The 26,865-nt window shown below is 36.3% G+C and overlaps 1 protein-coding gene across 13 annotated transcripts in view; it reads left to right on the forward strand.

Annotated features, from left to right (window-relative positions):
- The window catches only part of ELF1 (E74 like ETS transcription factor 1), a 108,441-nt gene that overhangs the window by 72,323 nt on the left and 9,253 nt on the right, over nt 1–26,865 (forward strand). For 7 of the 13 annotated variants that reach the window (XM_070578423.1, XM_070578425.1, XM_070578424.1 and 4 more), the window contains exons 3-5: nt 11,319–11,499; nt 21,871–21,978; nt 23,349–23,516. In XM_070578423.1, the coding sequence (XP_070434524.1) occupies nt 11,319–11,499; nt 21,871–21,978; nt 23,349–23,516 (457 nt within the window). The remainder of the gene's footprint in view (nt 1–11,318; nt 11,500–21,870; nt 21,979–23,348; nt 23,517–26,865) is intronic. The other 6 variants (XM_070578432.1, XM_070578433.1, XM_070578431.1 and 3 more) reach the window with 1 other exon arrangement.

Below are 26,865 nucleotides of genomic sequence, written 5' to 3' on the forward strand. Positions count from 1 at the left end.
ACCTTTCAAAAGAAAGCTCTTTCTTTAATGTGGTTTGTGTTGGTCAGCTTTTTGTTGGGGATAGAGTTAGCAGTGTTGGTTCTCCCAGAAAGAACTCAGTCACCTAGGGCAGCTTTGCTGGATAAATAAGGATATTAGTACCTCTCTGTTGTATCTCAGTTTAGCTATGCCTACTTTCCGTTTCACTTTACACATATATAAACAGATAGTGTTACTATTATTGACCTTTTTTTTCTTTTTAAGCTAGGGTCACCTTCAACACTATTTAGAGAATATTGATGATGTCCTTTGATTAAGTGAAGTAAAAAGAAAACTGGTTGTAATGGTTGGTTAGAGTATGAATTTAACAAAGTGATGCCCTCAGTCATGTTCCTAAATCTAATATGCCTAATATGAAATAAGTTAGAGTACAGTCAGGATTTTTTTTTTTACACAGTAACTAAAGTTCTCAATATTAGGGCAATTCCTTTTTTTTTTTTTTGGAAAGAAGAATTTTGTTATAATGTAATGACTGGTAATACATTTGTGAGCTTATCTGTTTAATCCTTTCCCACCTGATATGACTGTTGGGAGAAAGAGCACTGAAGGTATGAGGCAGGACCAGGGGGGTTGGCCAGGAGTTGTGAGGTATGGAGCTAGGGAAGGAGAATCTTCCTCTCCTAAAAGTGATATTTTAGGTGATTATTTAAAGATTTATTATATTCTGGGGTTTTGTATGACTTGTGCACTTTTCTCATTCCACCTTATTTCCTCATATGGACAAAACAAAAACAAAGGGAACATTTAGGGAAAACTTGCATTTATCTTTAGGAAGGCAGCTGCTGGGAAGCTCAAGTAACTGGTAACTCCTCCCGCCCCTTGCCTGCTTCAACACGTAAGCACATTCAGAAATAATTTGGTATCAAAGATTTACCTGGGAGATGGTTTTTTAAAAAGTGATTGATTTGTGTGCATCCAGATCAACTGCCTAAAACTTCAACATAATATTGAATTCTGAAAATTGATGTTTCTTGTCAATTAAGAGTCTCTGTGATACAGCATCAAGAGTATCAGCTTGGGGGGCTGGTCCCATGGCTGAGTGCTTAAAGTCCTGTGTGCTCTGCTCCAGTGGCCCAGATTCACGGTTTGGACCCTGGGCACAGGCTTGCTCCACTTGTCAACCATGCTGTGGAGGCATCCCACGTACAAAAGATAGAGGAAGGCCGGCACAGATGTTAGCTCAGGGCTAATCTTCCTCCCCCTCTCCCCCCCCCCCCCCAAAAAAACCCCAGCTTGGGAACCAGGCTCCACTACTTACTAGCTGTGTGACTTGAGGCAACTTTTTAAATTTCACTGAGCTTTGATTTCCTCCACCAAAAATCAAAGAATTATCTCCCAAGGTTCTGAGCATTAAATGTTTATGTAAAGCGTTTAGCAAGAGCCTATCATAAAGGAAGTAGTCAATAAATGTGGCAGTTGCTGTATTAATGGCCTGAGTTAATCAAGAAAGGGCTTTCAAGTTTGTTGTGTTCCAATATGTACTGTATATTACTCAATTGTTTTGAATAAGTGAGGTAATGAAAACAATTTTTATGACTTGGATACTAGTTAGATAAATTCATTCAGCTTTAAAAAAATGTTTCTTATTTATTCTTTGATATTTGAGAATGACTGGCTTGGTTCTAGAATATCTAAACCAATAAACTTGTCACTTGGGTTTTTAAAAATCTGGCAGATTCGTTCTGTAGGGGAACACTCCCCTTTAACATAATGCGTTGCTTGTTTTGACGTAGTTTGACGTGGAGTTGTTCAGTTTTGGGGGAGTGTCTCTAATTTCTCTCATTGCCTGTGATCAGCTTAGTGTGACTTCCATCCTGGAAAAGGCTTTGTTGTAGGTGAACTGCGCATATTCAGGGATGCTCTGCCTCATTTTAGTCTCTGCTTCAAACATACCATATGAGATCCTTGTCAAATCCAGCTTTTAGAAGCAGGAATTGCCTCTTTATGATTTTATTTAAATTCTTTGAGTCATCAATCTGGTGGTGATAGTGTGCTGTTACCTGGTTAGTTTGTAAGTAAACATTTAAACCTGATTAAGATTTACTATACCTCCCAAAATCTACCTTTTTTTTTTTTCACCTCATAACTGATTCTGTTCTCATTTAGCCACTCATGCACGTACTCACATACGCACATGTACACACACACACACGCACACCACCAGTATATTAAACTTTTAAAGCAGGCACTCTAATAAGAAAACCAAGATTGTTTTCAGTGACTATTTTACTTTCGAGATACATGGCCAAGTTGTAATTTATTCCTGGCTGAAAAAAAGAAAATTCTGGGCAAAGACTAAAGAAGGCCAGTTGTCATGAAAGACCTAAACTGGGGTTAGACTTAGCTAACTCAACTCCACAGGGATTTACAGTGGAATTTCAAGCTTTGTTTTGGGGAAGTCTGGAGAAAATACCATTTTACTTAGACCTTCCTACTTTTCATGATGCTGTGCAAGAGAGAAGCTAGGCTTCTTCAGAAACGCTCATCTCTACTGGAGCCAACAGAAAGAAAACAGACTTTTTTAGCTATAGCTCTAATATAGTGTTCATTGAGAAGATAAATATTTTTTAAACCCAAGCTTTAACTGAGATGAAACTTTTATTATGACTTTAATTTATCTGTAGGATCAAGAGGATTATGGACTCTGGAGTCAAATTGCCTGGATTCAGAGTTCAGCTCTGCCTCTTCCAGGCTGGTTGACCAGTATCAACCAAACATGTAGAGTTGTGGAGATTAACTGGGATGAGCCATATTAAGTACTTAACATAGTAGCTGTTTTCATCATCATCATTACAACATTAGGAGTATCATTTTATTTTATTCTATTTTATTGTTCATTATATTGAAAAACTCTCGTAGGAGAGCACTTTTTACACAGCACGCAGTTTCTTTTTAATCAGATTAAGGAAATACTTTGACTATGTTAATTACCAGAGATTTGAATCATTTTTCCCTTATATTAAGCCACTGGCTATAATATAGTGTTTACCTACATCATGATATTTATAAAAGGTACATAATGCATAAAAACCTAGGATATTGAAGAAGGAGAGCCATTGGAAACTGAGGGGACTGACAGAAGCATGTATTTAAATTATGTGCCCTGATGCTGCTTTGCATGTTAACCTCTGTGCCAAGAACCCATTACTTGCTCTAGTCTTGAGTAAAGTGTAAAAATAGTACTGCCTAACATTTCGTAGAGCCTTTTAGTTTACAAAGTCTTCTCCACATACACTTTGGTTCTCACAAATCACCCTGTGGTAGAGAGAGTATTCGTCCCTTTTTCTGTGGTAGAATAGTATGTTGAATTTATTACTAGATGATTAGAAGAACTATATTACAATCTTCTAATAGTCCTAGGGCAGGGTTACAAAGGCACTCAGAGTATATTCAAAGTAACCTAGCTTATGTACTAAACATACTGGATTTCAATTCTGATTTAGTAACATTCCTTTAGAGTCTCTATTAGTGGATAATTTGCGTTATTAGCTGTTCATTTATTTCTTCATTAACCTTCTTAATACTTGATTTATTTGTTTATATTTCTGTTAATAGATGATGCGGAATCGTGGGGATTTGCGTGAGTTCGGACACCCAGGGCGTGGTGCAGGCCAGCCTGAAATAGGGTCGTTCTAACTCTAGAGCCTGAGCACTTACTGTTACATCCTGTTTTCACCATGTGTATTTCTAGTGTATTTGCTACGTGGTACATATTGTCAGATTGATTGTGTCCTGTTAGAGTAAGGTGTTGGGTTTGTGTTTTTTAAATCAACGGTGAAAGAAATCATTTCAGGCAGTATCTTTGTGAGATGAGGCTTTGGGGCAGCATTCTGATTGGAAGAGAGGACCCAGGAATTTGTCTCAAACATGTTTTCATAGCAAGTGCACTGTGTTTAGTTCTGTGTTTATTGGAGTGGCCTTGGAGTGGGGGAGGCTATTGAAGATTTGGGGAGGAGTAAGGTCCCCACCCCACTCTTGGTATCACCTTGTCTTGAGGCAGACAGATGGTATAAACTACTTGAAAATGTGCTCATTTTGCACCTATCTTAAAAAAAAGGAATATACATTGGGGAAATTTTTAAAGACTATTTTTAACCTGCTTTTCTTTCAGGAAAACATTTGATAGATATTTTATTTTAAGCTGTTTCATAGGGCGTCTTGGCAGGATGTTTCACAACAACTACATACCAGATTGAGCTCTGTTGTTAGAGAAGCATAGCAAACAAGTTTTTTAAACATTCTTTTACTTATTCTAACCCAAAACCTGTTGAATAAACTTACTTACTTAATAGAGTTGGAATAATGATCCATAGTTTCTTAAAGATCCACCTAGGGCCTTGGATTGTGGTGTATGGAGGAAATAAGCAAGCTTGGTCAGGGTGGTAACACATTGTACTGTTTACAGATTGGTCACTTTCCTTCTCTTTTTAACTTGATGGTATTGCCACATACATCATCAACCACCACAAATGGCAACTATATAGTGGACAGTGTTGAAATTTGGGGGGAACTGTCTCTCTTTTCTGCTTAAACTTGGTTTAATTTTTAATATTGCTGCTAAAAAAATTAACATTTTGCTCTCAAGACATGTCCTAAATTTACCTAAAATTAATAGAAAGGGAAATTGATATATGTATTTTTCTCTCTGGAGCTGTTAAGACCTTCAGTAAAGTCACAAAACAGTTGAAAGTCAATTTATCACTACAGTTTAATTTGCTTATGGAAATTGAGGCTTTGAAAACTCTGATCTTTGACAGATTTTTAATCCCAAGAAGTCTTCCCTCTCTATTCCCACCCATCATTTGTGATTTACTTTGATTCTATTCCAAAACAAATGGGAAAATAATCTGCAATAACCCGACAGCAAAAGATCTCATAATATAATAATATAACTGTTTGTTTCTTTGAGTGACTAGTATTTCAGACATTGGCATAGATAATTAGAGTTGTATGAATTTGGAGAATTCAGTTTTGAATCTTGTAATTCTTGAGATCAGTGGTTCTGAACCACGCGTGCACATTGGGATCACCTGAGGAGCTTTAATAATGTGCCCTGGTCATATCCCAAGATATTCTGATTTATTTGATCCCGTTTGGGTCAGGTATTGATATTTTTAGATGTTTCCCGGTATACAGCCAGGGTTGATAACCACTGGTAGAATTTACTGAGGTTCCCTGATTCAAATAAAAGGTACTGCAGAGAAGGTGCTTAATCTAACTATTTAAATGAGGAGAGATTTTGGAAATATTTGGAGAATCTTTTTTAAAGTAGCCAGCCAAATGTATTTTTGTTAGGGCATCAATGAAATGTTGATACCTTCATTTATTAAAAGGAGGTAACTATTAAGGGTGTGGCCATTTTATGAATAGCTCTGACCTTCCTGAAGCACTTCTTTTAAGTAAATCTTGGGAATGAGTCTGCTTGAAATGATGTAGAGAAAACTGAGGTGGATAAGTTTTGATAGTTTTCGGCAAAGAATTTTGAAGAATAATGTCTGATCTCAATTTAGAAATAGTAACAAGAATATACATCTTTATTGCCATAAGCTGTAGAAGTTATTTAGGGTAGAGGGAGCCAATTGTCAAATGATAGACAAAGCTAAATTAAATTGAGTCTTTTTGTGGATTGAGTTGCTTCTCTCCACCCCATCCCACACCCGAATTCTTATGTTGAAGTCTTAACTTCTACTATCTCAAACGTGACCTTATTTGGAAATAGGATCATTACAGATGTAATTAAGATGAGGTTACACTGGAGTAGAGTGTGCCCCTAAGCCAGTATGATTGGTGTCCTTATAAAAAGAGAAAATTTGGACACAGATACATACAGGGAGAACATCATGTGAACACGAAGGTGGCCATCTGCAAGCCGAGGAGAGAAGCCTGGAACAGATCCTTCCCTCACAGCCCTCCAAAGGCATCAACCGTACCAACAGCTTGATTTTAGACTTCTCCCCTCCAGAAGTGTGAGACAGTGAATTTCTGTTGCTTAAGCCACCTAGTCTGGTACTTTGTCACAGCAGCCCTAGCAAACTAAGACAAGTCCTAATATGTTATTTTTTTTTTTAATTTAAATTTAGGAAAATTCAACATTTGAAATTTTGCCACGCCTTCATTTAAGAGGTTGGGAATCATTTCTCTATAAGGAATTTTAGATTGTCTGTTATGAAGTTTTTAATTTCTTGATGACTCAGACTTTAGCCAGTTGCTAGTCAATCCGTTTAAAAGGCAGGAGTTTATCAAGAGCCCAGATCAGCAGCTGGAATTTCTGGAGTGTATATTTTCCTTCCATTTATGGTAATGGAGGGGAAGATTCTTTTCAGTCACCTGAGAGGGGTTTCCTGGATATATTTTGTCTATACAGATTCAGGCCTGTTACCTAAGATTCAGAGTTGACTGTTGTATGTGAATTAATAGTACCCTGGAGAAATCAGAAATGAACAACTCTGAATATACATCTCCATTTCAGTGTACTCAAAAAGAATGGCCCATGCTTTTCATGAGAGGAACAAATATCTTAGAAGAAGATAGTATGGCTAAATTGAGAGTGATCCTGGGAAGTCCCTGGGGACCAAGAGGAACTAACTGGCTATGCTCATGAGAAAGTAAACTCGGGTTGGAGAAGCCCTGCAAAAGATAATATTGAAAGCCATACCTCAAGCACAGCTCCTTACCTATTCTGTTTTTCTAAACACAGCCAAATAAATATGCCAACAAAATAAAATGGCACCATGTTTAAGGCTGACACTAATAGTGTACAGATGAAGAACATGGACCGTGGAGTCAGTTTAAGTTAAGGTTCTACTCCTTGCCAGCTATATGACTTGGAGTAAATTATTTTCCTTCACCTTGAGCCTCCATTTTCCCATGTGTAAAACAGATAATCCAGTGTATCTCCGTCATAGGATTTTGTGACGATTAGATACGGTGGTAATCCATGTAAAGCAATGAGCAAAATGCCTGGCACATATTAAGTGCTGTAATAAATGTTAACTAATAGCAGTAGCAAAGGCAGCAGGTACATGGCCCCTGTACATGCTACTCCTCTCCCCATTTAGTCCATAAGAATGGATAATCTCTTCTTTTGTAATGTTATAAACTCAGACAGTGTTACATCCATGCCTTTAAAATACAGTTTAACAGAACCAAATCTGGAAGTGCCCTTAGGATCAGCTGGTGCTCTTCTTTCATTTAAAGTGAGAAAAAGAAGGTATGACAGGATTGGAGAAGGCCCTAGGTCTCCTGGTTCACAGCCTTTCTTTTTTGCTACATGTTGCTACCTTCTCAATCACAGAGCCATGTGTCCCTTTTCATTTTTAATTAAGCTTTTGCTTCCAAGGAAACTAATTATTTCTCTCTACTTTTGTGTGTGTGAAATTTTTCTTAATAAACAGAAAATTATTAAAATCTTTGAGCTGAAATTAAAAAATAATTGTTTAAAGCAAATTAGAATATGCTTGATTATATATAGACGGTCTCTGTTTGGGAACAAAGAAGCTGGTAACACTGGTTGCCTCTGAGGAGGGGCACTAGAGGAGAAGTGGCATTGATCATAGTGGTGTTATGACAAGGTGTTCCTGAGACCTATAAATTCTGAAGAATAGTCAGTTTTTCCAATCCACTTACAGGTTAGTAGAATAGGACAAGGAAGAAAATAGTACAAGTATCTGTAGTTATTTGAAATTTGGGGACTATATAGATTCAGATAAAATTTTGGAGATATCCATTATACTATTGACACTCTTAACTCTCACTACCCAGATTTCAGGAACCAAATAGGTTTGGATAGGGAGGAATACTTTGGTTTCGTTTGGGTGAAGACTGCTCCTGAGAATTACGTTGACGTGCCTCTGTCTCTGACTTAGTGGGTGACCTTGGGTAAATTTCATAACCTAATTCCTCACCTGCCAATGGATAGAGATGATAAGCCCTGTTCTTACCTGGTACATGAGGTTGTTGCAGCATAAAATGAAATCATGTGGAAATTAACACAATTCAGGGTTCAGCCTTGTTAGAAGACTAGGAACTTAACTTGAGCTCTTGGAAAAGAAAAGAAGTAGTATTTTAACAAGCACGTGTTCATGCTAGGTTGGATTGCAGAGGCAGCATTCACCTCTCAAAAAAGAGAAAGGGAAGGCCAAATGACTGTATGACTATACTTTGTTTTGGCCACTTTATGTGATGCTTTCTTTTGTGTGTGTGTGTGTGTATGTGTGTGTGTGTGTTACAGTGTAATGTTTGAGCCTCCTACTTTTTCTGTGTTAAAACCTATGATTTGCAGAGCTAGTTACTTCTAACTTCCTCTTTTCTGAAATAAGAAGAAACATTTTAAAGCAAAACAATCCAAATATGTTTTAGGGTTACTACCCTTAAATTTCAGAGCATGGCATTCTTGACAGCATGGAAGGTATCTGTTTAGCACCTCTCATATCATATATTTATTAAGGTAATTAAATTCTTACGGTAGAAGTAATATTTAACCTCTGTGCATTGCTACCAACATTTTAATATATTGAGGGTTTTTAGTTATTATAAATTCGTAAAAAATATTTTCAATATAGTAGATTTACTCAAGGAAAATAATGAAGTACCTGACATTATTATCTATAGGCAGGAACTTTTTCCTTTAAGAAGATAGTACTTTATGGGAATATGTTTAAGAAACAGGATATTTACATAGTCTTGAGCTATCTTCTCATAAGATACTTATTAATTACAAAGGGGAAAATAGTACCTTTATAGTGTAGAAACCTGGTAGGCAGCACCTGCACTAAGTGATCAAAGTTAATATCACTAGTAAAGGGACAAGTTGGTGCAGTAGTCCCCCTTTATCCACAGTTTTGCTTTCCACCAGTTTCAGTTACCCGCAGTCGACCATGGTCCAAAAACATTAAATGGAAAATTCCAGAAATAAACAATTCATAAGTTTTAAATTGTGTGCTGTTCTGAGTAAAGTGATGAAATCTCACTCTGTCCTTCCCAGGATGTGAATCATCCCTTTGTCCGGCATATTCATGCTGTATGTGTTACCTACCTGTTAGTTAGTAAGTAGCCCTTTAGGTTATCAGATCAACTGTCATGGTATTGTGGTCCTTGTGTTCAGGTAACCCTTATAAGGGCCCCAAAGTACAGGGGTAGTGATGCTGGCAATTTGGATACATCAAGAGAAGCTGTAAAGTGCTTCCTTTAAGTGAAAAGGTGAAAGTTCTCAGCTTAATAGGGAAAGAAAAAAAATCGTATGCTAAAGTTGCTGAGATCTGTGGTAAGAAGAAATCTTCCGTCTATGAAACTGTGAAGAGGGAAAAAGAAATTCATGCTCGTTTTGTTATCACACCTCAAATATGTATGTATAGGAAAAAACATAGTATATATAGGGTTTGGTACTATCCATTAGTTTCAGGCATCCACTGGGAGTCCTGGAACATAACCCTCTGCTAGGTTAAGGGGGAACTACTGTGTTTTGGACCTCCTGATATGATGTATTTGAAAGGACACATTACTTCTTTGATATTCTTACCAAAAATGCAAATTGAATCTAATCATGAGGAAATATTAAATAAACCCAAATTGGGGGACATTTTACAAAACAAATGACCTGTACGCCTCAAAATTGTCAAGATCTTGAAAGACAAACTGAAGAACTGCTCCTGATTAAAGGAGAAGAAATTGTTCCAGGTTAAAAGAATTGTCATGAAGAAGCATGAAATTTACTAAATGAAACCTATGATCCTAGATTGGATCCTAAGCCAAAAATATTTTCCTTCATTTTTTTAAAAAGGACGTTAGATAATTGGAGAAATTATCTCCAATATAATTCCAATATCTCTAGTATATAGATTAAATAATAGTACTCTATCAATGTAATTTTCCTGGTTTTGATAATTGTACTATCTTTATGTAAAATAATATTCATGTATTTTTAGGAAATATACCCTGAAGTATTTAGGGTTAAAGGAGCAGTGTGTCTATTATTTTCAAACGTCATAAAAAATACAGAAATAATAATATAGAAAAAAATGATAGACATGATTAAGTGTTAAGATTTGGGAAATATGGATGAAGGTTGTAGGGAAATTCTTTGTACTACTTTTGCAACTTTTCTAAGTCTGAAATTACTTTTTAAAAAAAGATAAAGGAGGGGCTGGCCTGGTGGCATAGTGGTTAAGTTCACTTCGGCAGCCTGAGGTTTGCCAGTTTGGATCCTGAGCGCAGCCCTACACACCACTCATCAAGCCATGCTGTGACAGGCATCCCACATATAAAATAGAGAAAGGTGGACACAGATCTTAGCTCAGAGCCAGTCTTCTTCAGCAAATAGAGGAGGATTAGTGGCGGATGTTAGCTCAGGGCTAACCTTCCTCAAAAAAAAAACCAACAAAAAGATAAAGGAGATAGTAAATGAGGTTTGTCACTAACTGATTTTTTTTTGCATCAATAGACTGTTTATTGCTTATCGATGATTTGGAAGATGATGATTTGCTGAGAAAAGTTAATATCAAAGTGTGGCAAATGAATAATACTATTACAATATGACAGAGCAACATAAAACAGGTTGATAAAATGTCAAAGCATTTTTACTGTATTAAAAGTAATTTTTTGATTGACAGCTCTCATTATTGCATAGTATTATGACTCATGTATACTTCGATACATTGAGAAAAAGTTATTAGTTTTCACTTTTTGCATGGAATTCTTTTCATGACTTATTCACCAATTTTTGAGTAGGTTGTTAGAAAACCCTTTCTGGGTCAGTTTCCTCATCTGTAAAATGAGCTGGTTGGTGTAGATTAAATTTTAAGGTTCCTTCCAGTTCTAAAGTTATGTGATCTTATAACTAGATAGAAAGTGAAAGTTAATTTTCCCATTTAGTCAAAAGCTGTTGTTAAATACACAATTTATGTGCCGAGGGACAGTGTAATAATTATTAAGGTAACAGATTTTTTTCTGTGAAAGAAACTTTTGCTGAGATTTTATTTAATTGTACAATTTCATTTGTATGCCACTTCTTACACGTTATTGACACTAGTTTTTTTTACATTTAATGTGGTTTATAAGTATAATTTTATAGCATTTCCCAGAGAAAACTTAAGACTCAAGACTGATAATGAAAGTTTATTTGTTCTTAATAAGGATATATTCTCTGCAGCCTAGAAGGATTGTCAAAATACAGGTAGCTGATAAAGTAAAAACTAAATTGATGTCCAGTATAAATTATCTTTTAGTTATAGCTAATAAAAGCAAAACTTTGTTAATCCGTTTTTTTTCCTTCACCCTCCCAGCTTGGTGATCCAGCTATTTTTCCTGCCGTAATTGTGGAACATGTTCCTGGTGCTGATATTCTCAATAGTTACGCAGGTCTAGCCTGTGTGGAAGAGCCCAATGACATGATTACTGAGAGCTCCCTGGATGTCGCTGAAGAAGAAATCATAGATGACGATGATGACGACATCACCCTTACAGGTATGCGTCCCTCCGGCAGCATTTTACTTCAGCACAGTTTTAGGCAGTCTCCTAGCCCTGTGATTTTAGGGGCATGAAAAGACCCTAACTTGGTTTTGAGTAACTCCATTACCTGCCGAAGCTAGAGCCCTGCAGAGAGAAGGAAATTACATTTTCTTTGTTGTCTGCCTGTGTGTCATACTGCTTTCACACCTGCCCTTTCTTCTTTCCTGAATATATTGAAATGAAGGTGACAGAATAGGAGGCATGTTAAAGGAACCGAACAACTCAATTCATCAAGTCTTCCCTGAGCACTTTTTGTATGCATAGCTCTATGTTCTTGATGACAATGAGAAGTTGTAGGGAAAAAGATAGGAATGTTCTTTTTTTTTACTGCTGCCACAGGAAGTAAATAGGAGGCCGTGACCCCAATGTAGGATAAGGCGCTGGGGTTTAAAGAAGATTCCTTTTCTGGTTCAGTCAGAAGTAGTAGGATACTTCAAACCTGAAAAGTTCGCTATGTGAGTGTGAGGTACTGGGAGTGCTAATTTCATCTTTTAGAAATTGGTGCATGCATTTGTATTTTTATACATTTATATTCATATATCTTGGCCAGAGATGTTGGAGGTGTTTGAGAAAATTATTTGGTAGCAAAGGTTATTTGAATATTTACTCTTAAATTAAAAAGAAAAGGAAGTTAACATTAGTTGCAATATTACTAACTAAACCTAGACTTTATTTATGTTTCACTCATTTCACACTAATGTCCTTTTTCTGATCCAGGATCCTATCTAGAATCCCACATTGCATTTAGTTGTTGTTTCCTCTTAGTCTCTTGCAGTCTGTAACAGTTCCTCTGTCTCTCCTTGTCTCTCATAAACTTCATACTTTTGAGGAGTACTGGTCAGACATTGTGGAATGTCCCTCAGTTTTATTTGTGTGATGTTTTCTCATGATTGGAATGAGAGAATGCATTTTGGGCAAAAATACCACCAAAATGGCATTGTCTTCTTCTTAGTGCATCTTATTAAGGTAGTATATTTTAAAAAAATACATTACCTCATTTAATTCTCACAACAGAAAAAGAAAACTGAAATTAGGTTAAATTAAATGACTTGCTTCAGGTCACACACCAAGTGACTGAGCTCCCATTGATAATGTTGCCAAACAACCCACTTAGTTTTTGTATTGTCTTCTGTTTTTTACAGTCTGTTCTCATATATTCACATTTTTCGTTCGGAGCACTCAAAGTTTTTTTTTTTTGAGGAAGATCAGCCCTGAGCTAACATCCAAGCCCATCTTCCTCTACTTTATATGTGGGACGCCTGCCATAGCATGGCTTGCCACGAGGTGCCGTGTCTGCACCTGGGATCCCAACCAGTGAACTTGGGGCCGCCGAAGCAGAATGTGCGCACTTGACCGCTGTGCCACCGGGCCTGCCCCTCAAAGATTTTTGATAAATCTAGACTTATTTCTCCCTTATCAATAAGGGAATTAGCTTAATCAGATTGGACGTTTCTGTTCATTGCTGGCTGTGATCTGTGTGTTTAGTATAACGGAATGACCACCTTGTTCTTAGCTTGTAGGGTTTTTGCAATGTATTTTGATGTAGCTTTTTAATGCATTAGGTTAAGGCTACTCTCACTGTAGGTTGGGAACCAGGGTCTCCCCGAAGGGCTGTTTATTACTGGTTTCAGTCATCAGGGAAGACATTGGTTCTCCCAGAAGAAATAGAGACTAGCGAAGCAGATCGAGGATCTTTAGGAAAAGGAATTGCTTCTTTCTTTCAGTGCTTCACTCTCCTGGGCTTAGACGTGAGGATAGCTGATGATGAGATACAGACAGGCTCCTTCCTACCTGGAAAACAGAACTAGTATGGAATGGGTCCAGAAAGCAAGCCATATCTTGAAAACCAGATTTGCTATTTGCATGATCCTTGTCCTTCCTGTTTCTTCTCTCCCAACACAAGCCTTTGTTTAACTCTTGCATCCTTGTTTGAGCAATGTCTGAGAATGGAAACCTTGTAGCCCTCCTTAGTTCAGAATTGGGGAGGAAAGAGTACTGCACTTTTGAGAAACTACAAGGCAAGAAAGAGATGGGAATGGAACATTTTATATACTTGAGAGTCCCAGGCAGCACTTCAGATGATATTAAGAATTCTTGTCAATTTTTTTAGGTATGATCATAGCATTGTGTTAGATTCCTTGTCTTTTAGACACATATGTTAAAATGTTTAGAGATAAAATGTGATGTCCTGGTTCCTTCAAAATAATCCTGGGTTGGTGGGTATGTGTGAGGGGAACTTGAAGGCAGTAGGTGGAGTATGGATGAAAGAAAATTGACCATGTGTTGATAATGATTGTTGCTGAGAATGGATATGAGAATTCGTTATACTATGTTCCATAATTTTGATTTTGTTTGAAATTTTCAATAATAAAAAGATTGAATTATTTTTATGGATTTGAGGCGTATATGAAAATGCAGCTATCATCTATAACCTTTTATTTCAAGTTTCCATGTTCATCGAAACACTTTTGTTTTTGCCGTTGATTTATCTCATATCAAGATTGAACTGGGGGCCGGCTCCGTGGCCGAGTGGTTAAGTTCGCGTGCTCCGCTGCAGCGGCCCAGGGTTCGGATCCTGGGCGCGGACATGGCACTGCTCGTCAGGCCACGTTGAGGCGGCGTCCCACATCCCACAACTAGAAGGACCGGCAGCTAAGATATACAACTGTGTATGGGGGGGTTTGGGGAGATAAAGCAGGAAAAAAAAAAAAAAGATTGAACCTAACTCATTTGACTGTGAGCTCTTACCTATGTGGAGATTCTTCTTCCATTACCAGTCTTTGAGGATCTAAAACTGAAATTATTAAAGGAGATAGTAGGAATTGTATTGCCACAAATGGAAGGTAACCATGATGGCTATATTCATTAGTAAATCTTCTCTTTTAAAAAAAATGTTATTATGTGTCCCATCTTTCATACTTACTCTTATCTGTTTTTGCAAGATCAAACATGATCTTTAGTAATTCATAATAATTTCAAATGTCTTTAATGAATTGTTCTCTGAATTATAGTATCAATGCTGTCCTTAGTATAAATAGATTTTAACTAGTTGTCAAATCAGAGCTAATCTGTTATAAAGTTTAAAAATACATGTATTAAAATCTTCTGAGTTTATTGTTGCCTACGAGAAATTATTGTCATCCATTTAATGAAGGGCCAACATTTTCTTTATAGTGTTAAAAGCTAGATATACTTTTTTCTGGTTTTCTTTCCTGTTTCATGTAGGATCCACCAATTTATTTTGCATTTCGTGACCTAAGCACTGAAGCTGAATGCAATGAATCATGTTTTGCAAATTAGACCATTGATGTTAAACACATTTGGCTTGCCTCATGTTTTTGAAATTCAAAAGATAGCATGATTTCTGAATATAGCTGGGGAATGGTTTCTAGTGTATATTAAGTTAAAGAAACAAGGATCAGGACAGCATGAATAGTATGTTACTCTTTACTTAAGATATGGGAAAGAATATAAATAATAGGTGTGTGTTTGCTTATATTTAAAAAATAGAAAGATAAGCCAAAAACTAATAAAAATAGTTCCTTACAGGGAAAAGGAGAGGACAGGAATGAAAGCTAGAATTCTCTAAATGTACTTTGTTTTGTAGTTTTTACTTTGGAACCATGTAAATATTTAACAGAATTATAAAACAAAATTAAATCCAAAAGAGGGAAAATTAGGAATCTAAAAGTTGAAGCACACTGAAACAAATGAACTTAATTATGTTAATTGAGTTGTTGGCATAACCATAACGGATAATAATTATTTAAAGTGATTTTTAAGGCTGTACATTTCCCACTAGGATATACCCTAAGAAGCAAAAACAAAACTGCTTAGAAATCTTAAATTGTCTTCAGTAATTATACTGTTAGTAATAATATGGCTATTGTTATTTTAAAACGTGTGTGCGCATGTGAGAGAGATATTAGGGTAAAATCAAATAAGTAATGAAGTTAATGTTATAAGAAGCCAAGATTTTTGGCATAAAATAAGATACACAAATATTAAATTGCAAAGTTAAGTAAAAATTCTATAATTCTATAAATAAATTTAATATAAATAAATCCTATAAATAAATTATATAAGCCTACAAATAAATTCTGTAATGCTAAATTGGAATTGAAAATATCAGTATGAACTCATGATGTATTTTCTTCTTTAAAAAAACAAAAACAAAAAATATTTACTAGGCAGATATGGGACAACTTGAGCATAAATGAGATAACCACAGTGGATTGAAGCATATCTAGTATGTTCAAATCCATGATTTCATGATACATATGCACAAAAAAATAGTCACTAATAGGTTATACTAATTACAATTTTGAAAACTGGTAAGGTTAGGAATCAGACACTTATTCTCCCTTCACTATATGAACTATATTGCTGCGTCAACTAGATTATTAAATGAGAAGTTTCTCCTTATAGTGGTATTTTAGCTTATAAATGAAAAAGGTATGATAAGTAGAATATCTGCATTTTGTAATCCCTAATGAATTAATAGGGATAGGTATTGAGCATCAACAGTTGCTAACATCACAAAAAGAGAACACCAGACATTTGAGCCTTTTAATGGAAGAACACATCATCACATATGAAAAATAGCCTTCCTCCAAAATAATACCAGAATTTGATCAAGCTTCCAGAATTGACTACCAGTTTAGAGGCAATATAGAGAAATGTGTTACACTGCACAATGGGAATACAATTAGCAAAATCCAGACTGAGAAACTCGACAGGACAGCCTCGTTTCCTCATTCGTTGCAAGGAAAAAAAGAGAAAGAGAGGGTGACATAGAAATGAAAAGAAACTTAAGAAACATATCAGTCAATTGCAATGTGAGGACTGTATTTGGATCCTGATTTAAGCAAAAAACTATCAACTCCCCCTCACCCACTACCATTTATGATATTTGAGACAATTGGACATTTGAATGCTATTTGATTAAGGCAAAATTGATTTTTTAAAATATGTGATAATGACATTATATTTATCTTTTCAAAACAAAGTTTTTATCTTTTAGAGAGACATGAAATATTTACTGCTGAAATATTCGAATGTTTAGAATTTGCATCAAAATAATATGGTGATAGAGGAGTGCAGAGAGGTATAGATAAAACAACATTGGCTGTGAGTTGATAATTGTTGAAGATGGGTGACAGATACATAGGAGTTCATTATATTATTCTGTTTACATTTGAATATGTTTTAAATTCTTCAAAATAATTTTTAGAAAAGCAACCTATTCCCCAGCTTTGGCCACTGAAAAGGCTTAGAAGTCGTGAACGTTCCAGCACCCCTACTATTCCATGACTTATGGTCTCCAAATGCACTTTCCACTAAAGATACCAGGGTACTTGGGAGAAACAACTAATTCTGGGTTCGGGGCAGGAAATGTACAAGAATAGCCTATAATATCTTATCATCCCAGAAGGCATGAAAGGGATCCAGCATTTCTCAGGTCATGTCTAAAATACCCAGAAACCAAGTTTAGTTCCCAGTGGCCGAAGATGGGACATTTAGAGGATCATTAAGAATTACAACTGCAGGGGCCAGCCCAGTGGGCGCAGCGGTTAAAGTTCGTACGTTCTGCTTCGCTGGCCTGGGGTTTGCGGGTTCGGATCCCGGGTGTGGACATGACACCGCTTAGAAGGCCACGCTGTGGTGGGCATCCCATGTATACAAAGTAGAGGAAGATGGGCACAGATGTTAGCTCAGGGCCAGTCTTTCTCAGCAAAAAGAGCAGGATTGGCAGCAGATGTTAGCTCAGGGCTAATCTTCCTCAAAAAAAAAAAATTACAACTGCAGAGGATTGAGGAATATGTTAGAATCTGTGTATTCGCAATGATAAAAAAGTAACTCAGTGGTCACCTTTGGAAGGTGCTGGGAAGCCTATTTACTATTCTGAAAACCAGTAAATAATGGAAAAAGAATCCAGCATTTAGTTTGCCCTTATTGTATATACCATGGCTCAAGGTAACCAGATAGTTGATGAAGGAAAGTTCTTCTTTATAGAGAGGTCTGATAAATGCTGGAGGAATGATAGGATTAGAATTATCACCATTTTGGAATCCCTAAGGACATTGTGGATCTAGGCAACTATTGTCAATAACTGTTAAGGCCATCAGGTAAAAAGCTGACTGACAGAGAATTTCATGATGGATGGATCAGGCTGACAACACCTGAATCTGGTTCTCAATCTTAACAGTACTGAAAGGAGACCACCAGGTTTCTTAGCAGTACTTTAGGAGGCACATAGAATCACACGGCATCACCTTTGAAATATTCTTGCCAAAAAATTGAATGTGAATCTAATCAAGCTTCAAGATATAACTACCAGTTTACAGGAAATACTTGGGGGAAGGGATATGGTAAGTGACACCACAGAGGTGTAATCAGCAAAATCTACAAAGGGGGAAACTACAGACAGATGACCCTGTTTCTTCTAAAACAAGTAGCAAAAAGGAAAGAAAAAAAAAGAGGGAGGAGGTGCTTGTCAAACGAAATGCATGAACTATGTTTGGATCCTGATATGAACAAACCAACTTTTTAAAGAACCTGAGACATTAGAGAAATTTCAGTACTAACTGGATATCTGATTTAAAGAATAATTTTTAAGAGGTGTGATCATGGTATTGTTGTTTAGGGATATATACTGTAATATTTACACTTGAACGATAGGCTATCTGGGGTTCTCTTTAAAATATCTGGTGTGTGTGTATTGGGTTGAGGAGTATGGATGAAGGAAGATTGACTATTATTAAGTATTGAAGCTGGGCCCTTAATACATGGGGTTCATTATATGATTTTCTCTATTTTTATGTATGTTTGAAATTTTTCGTTATAAAAAGCTTGACAAAGAAGTGGTTTGAAATTCTCCTTGTTTTTTTCTGAATTGATAGGCAACTAAATTATTATCCGTACTGCTTTTATCATTTTCATCTACCCAGCAGACTTTAAAATATTTTAGAAAACTTATTTATGTAAATGAATATCTAGAATTATAAAAATAGTAATAATTGTTGAGTTATCTGTGCCTTATTTACCTGCCTTTTTTAAATTTAATTTTAAATTTAAAAATTTTCGTCAGTTCATAGAATTTCAAAGCCTTGACGGAGGAGCAATATGCTTTTCTACTATGCCGTAAATCTACAAGATTTTAAATAGGAGGCTTAAGGTTTTAATAGGAAGTGTTACAATGCCCTGCTTCAATCATTTTTTGCTAGAATTTTAGAGATAGTGATCTTTTCTGGTTTTAACTATTGTGGAGGAATTGGACTTTTAAAGCATTTCTTTTTATAGAACAGATAATTAAAATTTGATTGATTGGGGCCAGCCCCGTGGCCGAGTGGTTAGGTTCGCACGCTCGGCTTCACTGGCCCAGGATTTCACCCATTTGGATCCTGGGCACAGACATGTCACCACTCATCAGGCCATGCTGAGGCGGTGTCCCACATGCTACAACCAGAAGGACCCACAACTAAAAATATACAACTATGTACTGGGGGTGCCTTAGGGAGAAAAAGAAAAAACAAAATCTTTCAAAAGAAAAATTTTTTTTTTTTTTAAAGATTTTATTATTTCCTTTTTCTCTCCAAAGCCCCCCGGTACATAGTTGTATATTCTTCGTTGTGTGTTCTTCTAGTTGTGGTATGTGGGACGCTGCCTCAGCGTGGTCTGACGAGCAGTGCCATGTCCGCGCCCAGGATTCGAACCAACGAAACACTGGGCCGCCTGCAGTGGAGCACGCGAACTTAACCACTCGGCCACGGGGCCAGCCCCATTTAAAAAGAAAAATTTTTAATTGATTTTTTTCATTACAAGTAGGAGAAATAGTTTCGTAATGAAGACTATGAGTAGTGTCTATCAGTAATCTCCTAATGAAGTTTTGTGCATCATGACATGAAAATAAAAAGCACACATACTTTCAGAAATAAAAAACTAGTGAAAAATCTATTCAAATTTTCTAGGATGCTTTCTGTAATAATTCAGAAATGTGACCACTTGCCTTAAGAGAAAAAGTTTAAAGCCTTTGAAAGAGGAAGGCTCCATGAAATGTTAAACTACTGTTTGAAAAATTCAGGCTAGATTAAAATTCTTGCCTCTTTCTATATTGGCTGTCTTCTTGTTCCTTGATTTCCATGTGACCTATAGATATGTGGGTTCGACGATACTAGCTGAGGGAATCAAGCCCAGAAGATTGGAATTCTGCAGGTACGTCTTTCGTATCTGGAAGAAGGTGCTTCTCTTCTGGTTTGACAGGTTGTGGGGACTCCCAGTGTTAGCCCATAAAATAAAATACAGTTATTTTATGGAAGAAAATGTTCTTTGTTAGGAATTTCTTCCTAATTGAGAGGAGCTGACTAGTATATGACCCTAGATCCTGAACTTCTTTGTTTGCATCCTTCAGGAATTTTTCTGGCTCTTTGCTCCTTCAGCAGTCCATCCCTTCCATTCCCATCGTGAGATTCCTCCCTTGGGAAGGCAGTCAGCCATATCAGTGTCTAAAGCAAGTTAACTAAATCTGCTGTTATTATAACAGCCTTTAGCGGTTGTATATTTTGTTTTATAATGATATAGACCAGTTACCTCATTTTTTTTAAATGCAAAATTCTTATTCTCATGTCCTTCTACTATTGTTCTTGCTTTAATTTCTCACTCTTTCTCTCTAAGTATTTAAATCCTAGCTATCTTAAATGACTCAGCCTAAGGTCATCTCTTTAGGAAGCCTTCTAAACTTATAGCAATATACAGTGCCTGTAGTCAGTCTATTTTATACCATAAAATTAATCAGTTTGTTGTTCTCTTAAATAGTATCTGAGTGTCAGTTACCAGTGGATAAGGAAAAAGGTCATGTGTTGTACTATTGTAGCTTACACATTTCCTAGCACGATTGTTTAAGAGTGATAGGCATTCAGTATTATTGCCAATTGAGAACTTAGAGAAGATTAAGAATTTCCTAGGTTCTTAGAGATCTTCAGTCTAAAGAGAATGTGAACTGTTTAGGAAATATTTAGGATAATAAATGTTATAATATTCTAATGGAAAGTTAAGTTAAATTTCAAAGAGCTGCCAATTTCTTGGAAATTGGATTATAGTATTAATAATGAAAAGGAAGATGATTTTGTTCGTTCTCTGGATTGAATAGAAATGGGGAGAGAAGAATGTGGAAATGATCACTATCATTCATTTGATGAGAGAACTTTTGCTTTAAGTACTTTGTTTATATTTACTCTTTAACCTGTGTAAAATTAAAAGTGTAAATTAAAAATTTAAACCTCTGTAAATTAAAAATTATACTGTCAGTCTATCCCTGAATCTGGAAGTCATGATTTTTTATATATATATATTCAAACTTTTAAAAATAATGTCTAATTTTTATCACAAATATTCGTGGGGAAATACAGCAAGTAAGTATGAGAGATTATGGATGATGAATATCGAATTTATCCATAAAAAAGGGCATTTTTAGCTCTTTATTTAGTTTCTTGTTGCTGATCCTGGAGCCAAGGGGCTAAAAGCCATCGAGGAATTCACTAGGCATCTATTTTAGACATCAGTCTGGGATGCAGAGAAGTGTCAAGTATCTAGCATGTACTTGGATTAATTTTCAAGTAGGGGAATTAGTGTTCTATAGCACTACTAGAGAAGAATGGTACCAAAATACTATAATTATCAAAGGATGTTTAGGTTCTAGTAATGTGACTATGACTAAAACTTTTTGGAGATGGTGGCAGTTCGTTAATTGTAGAGGAATAGAAGAAGAGTCGGAGATTAACAGAGATCCATGTTCATTCCTATCAGCAAACTAGAGCATTGGAATCAGTGTTAGAGCTGAAGGGGGACTTGAGAATATCAACCCAGTCATTTTATAGTGTGGAGTCTACAGAAACAAAATGACTTGCCCAGTGACATCCTAGTTTAGTGGCACACCTGAGATTTTCGACTGTCATTCCTGAACCCTTTCTAATCAAGTCCAATAGCCATCTTATTTATTCTTGAAAATGTAAGAATTATTGGAGAATTAACTAGTGGTTTCCCTCCAGAAACCAGCTTATTTTGCTTCTCTCTTACCTCCCAGCATCTTACAGGGTTTTTGTTTTGTTTTTTAATAAAAACTCCACATCTTGCAAAGTTCTTTTAAAAATAAGAAATAGATAAATATTTAATAGTCATATTCAGTATAGATTTTATATGTTGATACAAAGTATGTATATAAACCCAAATGTTAAGTGATGTATCCTGGTTTAAGAGACCAGAATCTGTGCATTTTAGAACAGCGGATATCTTGTAACTAATTCTGTTTTTTCTTTAAATGTATTGTAGTTGAAGCTTCCTGTCATAATGGGGATGAAACAATTGAAACTATCGAGGCTGCTGAGGCTCTCCTGAATATGGATTCTCCTGGCCCTATGCTGGATGAAAAACGAATAAGTGAGTGGTTATGTGTTAGGATTGTTCATGTTTATATACTTTGAAAAGTGATTCTTGCTGTCTCTTTCTGTTAGGTGGTAAATTAAGAGACCAGAGACCATGTTTTATGTTTTGTGTGTCCCAGGTGCATTTTAAGGTATGGTACTAGTTGAGGCACCTTTACTAAAGTGTAAGTTAAAAAAGACTTTTTTAAAAATTGGGGAAGTGAGGCCTTTAGGAATAAATGAGTAATTTATTTAGTTGTCAAATAGCAGATTATGCAGAATTTGTCTCTTAACCTCATTGGTCAAAGTATTAGAGTATTAGGAGCCCATACTATTATAATTTAGTGATCTCTATAGATGTTTATCAGTGAATAGACAAAAATCCATTGAAAAATTTTCTAACACTTAATGGAATAAAATTCACTGCCACTTTATTGATCTGCTTTTAAATCTGTGTTCTTCTTTGGGCTTTTTTGATAAGAACGTTGTCAAACTCATAAAATTAATTATTACTAAATCAATTCAAAATGTTTATTGAATATTTTCTATATGCATAGAAGTATATTAGACAATAAGGTAATATTCAAATGAACAGATACTGTTTCTTTCCTCGAGCTTACGATTTAATTTTGAAGACATATATGTAAATAACTGTAAAAGCCAAAAGTAAAGTCTCTGAGAAGGATAGCAAGGTTCTGGAAGGAGAGGGTACTCTAGCTGAGAACATCAGAGACGGGCTTTATGGTGGGAGTGCTTGACCTGGCCTATAAGTGACAAGTAAGCTTTTAAAGGGTAGAGGAGACAGGAAAGGGCATTCAAAGTAACGGGAATGGATTGAGCCAAAGACACATCTGTAGAAAAGAATGAACTGTTTCAGAGAAAAATGCTTTGGTATAGCTGAAGTGTAAGCTTCATGGTGGCTGAGAGATGAGATTGGAAAGGTAGGTTTGATCTACATTTTGGAAGCTTCAAAAGGCACGCTCTGAAGTTTGGGTTGTTCTTTTTTTCCCCTATAAACTATGGGAAGATATGTCAATTTTATTTTTATTTCTAATTTTCAGGGTGTAAAATTTTTATAAAGAAGAATAATGTGGTCAGATCAGACTTAGGTTTCAGAGAATAACTTCAGCAGCAATGTGAAGAATGGAGAAGAGAGAGGAGATAGACTGGTGATAGGAAATCAAGTAATGAAGACATTGGAATAGTCCAGTCAAGACTAGACTGACTTAGGGTATCTGATTTAGGGCAGAGAAAATAAAAAGCAGGGACTAGATTTCAAGATTTTATTTCTACTTTAATCTGCATAGAAACAGGAAATTATTTTATGAAATTATTTTGGTTTATAATACAAAGTTGATTATAATTAGTTGATTTTATTTCCATTAGATAATAATATATTTAGTTCATCTGAAGATGACATTGTTGTTGCCCCAATCACCCATGTATCCGTCACATTAGATGGGATTCCTGAAGTAATGGAAACTCACCAGGTTCAAGAGACATATGCACACTCACCGGGAGCCTCATCGCCAGAACAACCCAAGAGAAAGAAAGGTGGGTGGTTAATTTGTTTAGGGCAAACCTTCAAATCTTGATGTGGAATCTAAATATAATTTTTACTCAAGGATATTTTTACACCAAATAAAACGTATATAAGAAAAAATTGAGGGCACAAAAGATAAGAGGTATTTCTTCATATTGGATTAATTTTTTTTTAATTACGTTATTTTATTCATTTCACATATTTGGCCTACCTCAAAGAAAAGGGATTCTTCCAACTTTTAAAGACCTCAACCTTTTATCTAAACCCTTTTATCCAAGCTCAGAGAGAGCTTGTGGGTAAAAGCATGTCAGCTTCCTCCCACAGGTCATAGTTTGAAAACCATCAGCATAGATTCCACTGGGAAAAATAGGAGTTGGAAATCAGTGGGTAAGTAATTGAAGAGGAAAATGTTAGAATGTCTTAAAGGGAATTTTTTAACTTTTCACAAATTAGGCCCATAGTTGGATTCTAAAGTCTGACACTCTTTCAATTTAATTGCCTTCTGATTCTACTCCAGCCTGTTGAATAAATGGCGTCACCAGCCACCCAGTAACCTAACTTCACATGAAAGTAAGAGAAATTCCAAGAGCCCAAAATGAAGGGAAAAATAAAAACAATAAGAGTGAGCCGATGCTGTAGTAGTGGCTTTCAGGGGCTGAGAAGGGTATGTCAGTCTTGATGCCCACGGGGCTTGGGTTTTATTGCCCATATAGAGGGAGATGCTTAAGTCTTGGTTCAATGCAAGATGGGGTATTAGACAGAGACCTCAGCATATAATTGGGATCCTGGAAAGGCTATTACCTTCAGGGGAAAAACCTGTTGGTACAGACTGATATCAGGGAAGCTTGCATTTCTCAGCTGGGGCTCTGAGTGGAAAAATTCTTCCTTTGAGAATTCGTAATTCTTGCTTTTTTTAAAAAAATTTTTTTTTGAGGAAGATTAGCCCTGAGCTAACATCTGCTGCCAATCCTCCTCTTTTTGCTGAGGAAGACTGGCCCTGAGCTAACATCTGTGCCCATCTTCCTCTACTTTATATGCAGGACAGCTACCACAGCATGGCTTGCCAAGCAGTGCCATGTTCACACCCAGGATCCGAGCCCCCGGCTGCCAAAGCAGAACATGCACACTTAACCGCTTAGCCACTGGGCCTGCCGGCCCCTAGGCTTACTTTAAAAACCTAGGTTTTTTATTAGATTTTAAACTATCACTGACTTTAGGAATTCCAAGCCAAGTAATTAACGTTAAAGTGGCCCCAGGCTGGCAATAAATTTGGGGCACCAGGCAGAAGCTCTTGTAGAATTGCTCTGGCAAGTCATACATGAAACCCAGGCTGCACAGGATTTCCTCAAATAAAACCCTGTTGAAGGTGAACTCACATTTTGGTATCACAGAACACATGAGGAAGACACTTCCTCAGTGAGCGGCAGCAGACACAGAAAACCCTAGGGTTAGTTCTCTAAGAACTTCAGATAATAGAGTTATCAAATAGAAACTTTCTGTGAATATGATTATAATTATTAAAGCAAAAGAATAAAAAAACATGGTCAAAAAATACGACTATTAAAAAATACCAGATGGAACTTCCTCTTCTAGTCAAGATGGAATAATGCACTCTGACTTGGCAACGATTTTTTGAATATAAGATGGAAAGCACAAACAACAAAAGCAAAAATTAAGTGGGACTACACTAGACTAAAAAACTTCTGCACAGTAAAAGAAACAGTCAACAGAATGAAAAGGCAACCTACGGAATGGGAGAAAATATTTGCAAACTATATATCCGATAAGAGATTAATATCCAAAATATATAAAGAACTCATATAGTTCAACAGCAAAAAAACAAGTAATCTGGGGCCGGTCCCATGGCCAAGTGGTTAAGTTTGCATGCTCTACTTCAGCGGCCCTGGGTTTCACTGGTTCACATCCCCAGCGTGGACCTGGCACCGCTCATCAGGCCATGCTAAGGTGGCACACGCCACAACTAGAAGGACCCACAACTAAAATATACAACTACGTACTGGGGGGGATTTGGGGAGAAAAAGCAGGAAAAAAAACAAGTCATCTAATTTAAAATGGGCAGAGGACCTGAATAGACATTTTTCTAAAGAAGACACACAAATGGCCAACAGGTACATGAAAAGATGCTCAGCATCACTAATTGTCAGGGAAATCCAAATCAAAACCACAATTAAGTATCACTTCACACTTGTTAGAATGGCTGTCATCACAAAGACAGGAAATAAATGTTGGCAAGCATGTGGAAAAAGGGGACCCTTATACACTGTTAGTGGGAATTTAAATTGGTACAGCCACTATAGAAAACAGTATGGAGGTTCCTCAAAAAATTAAAACTAGAAATACCATATGATCCTACAATTCCACTTTTGGGTTTATAGCCAAAGGAAATGAACACACGATCTCAAAGAGATATCTGCACCCCTATATTTATTGCAGCATTATTCACAGTAGCTAAGATATGGAAACAACCTAAGTGTCCGTCCATGGATGAATGGATAGAGAAGATGTGATATATATACACGCACAATGGAATATTCAGCTATGAGAAAGAGGGAAATTTTGCCGTTTGTGACAACAGGACCTGAAGAGTGACCCTCTTTGACCCTCTTCTCCCTGACTCTTATTCATCCTAACTTCAGAAATGTTTTTCTATTCAGTTTGTCTAGTGATGAGTTGTTATTAACCTTGTGACTTTAGCTGTAGAATTCTGCTTTTCTAAGTTATTGTCCTATATTAACCCAGAATTCAGAGAGAGTCACCCAGAGTAACCCAGAGAGAGTCAGCCTCAAGAATGTTGGGGTAAGAGGTACAAACTAAAATATCCAATTATATTGAATCCTCATTGTTTTCTCATATACAGAGTGGTAGTCTGTTCAGAGCATCGTCATCTCAACTTAAATCACAGCAATGTTGTCACCAAGTTGTGATTCTAGATAAGTGGTAAAAGAGGGTCACAACAAGGATTTAGAATAGTTGGTTGACCCAGACTAAGGCTGCACAAAATACAGTTTAACACTGTTGGAATGGACTTGTTTAGAAATTGGATGTTGGATAACCATGAAGTTTGTTTGCTGTGGATTGACGGAAATATACAAAAATGAGATATTCAAAAATAAACAGGAAAATAAAAATTGACTATATGGTTCACCAAAATTTTGCCTCACTTGTTTTTCATATTTCTAGAGTTTTGGGAAGTTTCCAGTATTTGAGAACTAGCTCTAGGCAGAGATGTATTTGGAAGAGAGAAAAGCTAAGAATCCGTTTCTTCTGCCTTAAAAAGCTTACATAACCAACAGAGAGACAAAACTATATGGCTTATTTTTTGAGCCCAAGTTTTATCAG

The sequence above is a fragment of the Equus przewalskii genome, chromosome 16 (assembly GCF_037783145.1).
Source record: "Equus przewalskii isolate Varuska chromosome 16, EquPr2, whole genome shotgun sequence".
Taxonomy (NCBI): Eukaryota; Metazoa; Chordata; class Mammalia; order Perissodactyla; family Equidae; genus Equus; species Equus przewalskii.